This window comes from Dipodomys ordii, unplaced genomic scaffold, assembly GCF_000151885.1.
Source record: "Dipodomys ordii isolate 6190 unplaced genomic scaffold, Dord_2.0 Scaffold120, whole genome shotgun sequence".
Taxonomy (NCBI): Eukaryota; Metazoa; Chordata; class Mammalia; order Rodentia; family Heteromyidae; genus Dipodomys; species Dipodomys ordii.
In genome coordinates, this window is record NW_012267336.1 from 3,726,508 (window position 1) to 3,728,772 (window position 2,265).

At 38.5% G+C, this 2,265-nt stretch overlaps 1 protein-coding gene across 1 annotated transcript in view; it reads right to left on the reverse strand.

Annotated features, from left to right (window-relative positions):
- The window catches only part of Snrpc (small nuclear ribonucleoprotein polypeptide C), a 22,235-nt gene that overhangs the window by 15,520 nt on the left and 4,450 nt on the right, over positions 1-2,265 (reverse strand). The window contains exon 4 of the mRNA XM_013029594.1: positions 1,602-1,710. Within this exon, the coding sequence (XP_012885048.1) occupies positions 1,602-1,710 (109 nt within the window). The remainder of the gene's footprint in view (positions 1-1,601; positions 1,711-2,265) is intronic.

A 2,265-nucleotide genomic window follows, 5' to 3' on the forward strand; every position in this document is an offset into this window, starting at 1 on the left:
AAAAAAAGTTAAAAAAAAAAAAAAAAGAAAGTGGCACTGTGGCTCAAGCAGTAGAGTGCTACCCTTAAGCTGAAGCTCAGGGACTGAGCCCAGGCCCAGAGTTCAAGCCCCACAACCAACCAACCAAAAAAAAAAAAAAGAAGAAGAAAGAAAAAAATACATATATACACTGACATAATACAATGAAGACAGAAAGGGAAATAATGAAGGTATTCAGTGTTGTCTACATGGGCAATTTATATATCCCTCTTGTCAAGCCCAATACTATAAAAGCTTTTTTTTAATAATTATCATAACTCAGAGCATCTACTAGGTTGCCAGGGATGTTAACACCATACAATGTACAAAGCTGACCACCATAACAAAGAATTATAGGATCCTAAATGTCAACAGTGTATATAAACTAAACAAGACTATTCCAGCTAAGTAAAATGTGGAAGAAAGGGAACACAGGAGGTCTAGTCATTAAAACTTGTCTATTAAAACTACTTAAAGTTTTTCATTCTACTTTAAATTTTGCTTTAACAGTTTTATTTTTTTTTCACTCAAGTCAGGAAGACGCTTGGAATGAGGTTTAGTGATAAAATGCTTGCCTAGCATGGATAAAGCCTTGGGTTCAATTCCTCAGTACCATATAAACAGAAAAAGCAGGAAGTGGTGCTGTGGCTCATGTGGTAGAGTGCTAGCCTTGAGCAAAAGCAGCTTAAGGACAATCAGTTCAAGCCCCAAGACTAGCAATAAATAAATAAATGTCTCTCAAATTAATAAGCAAGAACCACAGACCTACCTCCACCTTTTTCTATTCAAACAGAAAACATTTCTAGGCTGGGAATATGGCTTAGTGGTAGAATGTTTGCCTAGCATGCATGAAGCCTTGGGTTCGATTCCTCAGTACCACACAAATAGAAAAAGCCAGAAGTGGTGTTATAGCACGAGACAGAGCACTAGCCTTGAGCAAAAGAAACTCAGAGATAGTGCCCAGGCCCTGAGTTCAAGCTCCAGGCTGGCCAAAAAATTTTTTTTTCTAAAATTTATGGATCAAGCTAGACACCACAGGCTCACACCTATAATCCTAGGTACTCAGCAGCCAGAGATCTGTTGTTCATGGTTAGAAGCCAACCCAGGCAAGAAATTCCTTATCTCCAATAAACTACTCAGAAAAAGACAGAAGGAGCACTGTGGTTCAAGTGGTAGAGCGCTAGCCTTGAGCACAAAGAGGCTCAGAGACAGCAAACTCAGACCAAGTTCAGGACCCAAGACCAGAAAAAAAAAAATTGTGAATAACTACGTATTCTACAAAATCTGGTTCACATCAACAGAAAAGTACTAGGCAACTCTATTCTCCCCTCTTCTCCCTTACTCTACCTCCCAATCTAACCAATCCTGATTGTTCTACCACTGATGTTTCAGCCTAAATAATTAATATTAATGGGTTCCTATATTGCTGGGAAACCAATGGCCTTCCATTTCTTTCATTCAACATGGGCAAATGCCTCTATTTATTATTCAGAATGAGTCTGCTGCTGTGAAAAACAACAAAGAGACAGGGATGAGAAAGAATAGGAACATTCTCTCACTTGGAACAAAAGAATGAAACATACTTGTCTTGTCAATCAGGCTCTGAGCCTGCTCTTCCATCCATTTCTGATAGTAGTCTTTTACATTCTCTTTGTGTTTCCTACCACTGCAGTGTGTCTTTCTCACAGATGGCTGTAAAACAAAAAGGTCATTATCAGACACAGAAACAAACTTTGAAAAATTTATAAAGCTTTACCTTTACATAATATTCCAGTTAACTTTAGCCAGATGTTAAAGCATCTGTCACACACACACACACCCCACACACACCACATACACTATCCAGCAATACAATATAGTAATTTATATATTCTACTTACTATCTAGACAAGGGTTTAACAAACTATGGCCTGTCAGCAGGCTGCCTATTCTTGTAACAGTAGTGGAACACTGACATTTGTTTTGCTTTTGGCAGTGCTGGAACATACAGCTTCATGTGTGCTAAGCCTACACTCCAGCCCCAACAAATACATTTATTTGTTTATTGTCTATGGGTTCTCTGAGTTGAGTAATTACAGCAAGATCATATATACGCAAGCCTAAAATAATTATAATCTGCCCTTTAAGAAAAAAAGTCAACACTGTCCAAAAAAAAATGTATTACCTGACTTAAAAAATAGTAACTCCAGGCTGGGAAGGTGGCTCAGTGGTAGAACGCATGCCTTGCATGCCAGAGGCCCTGGGTTC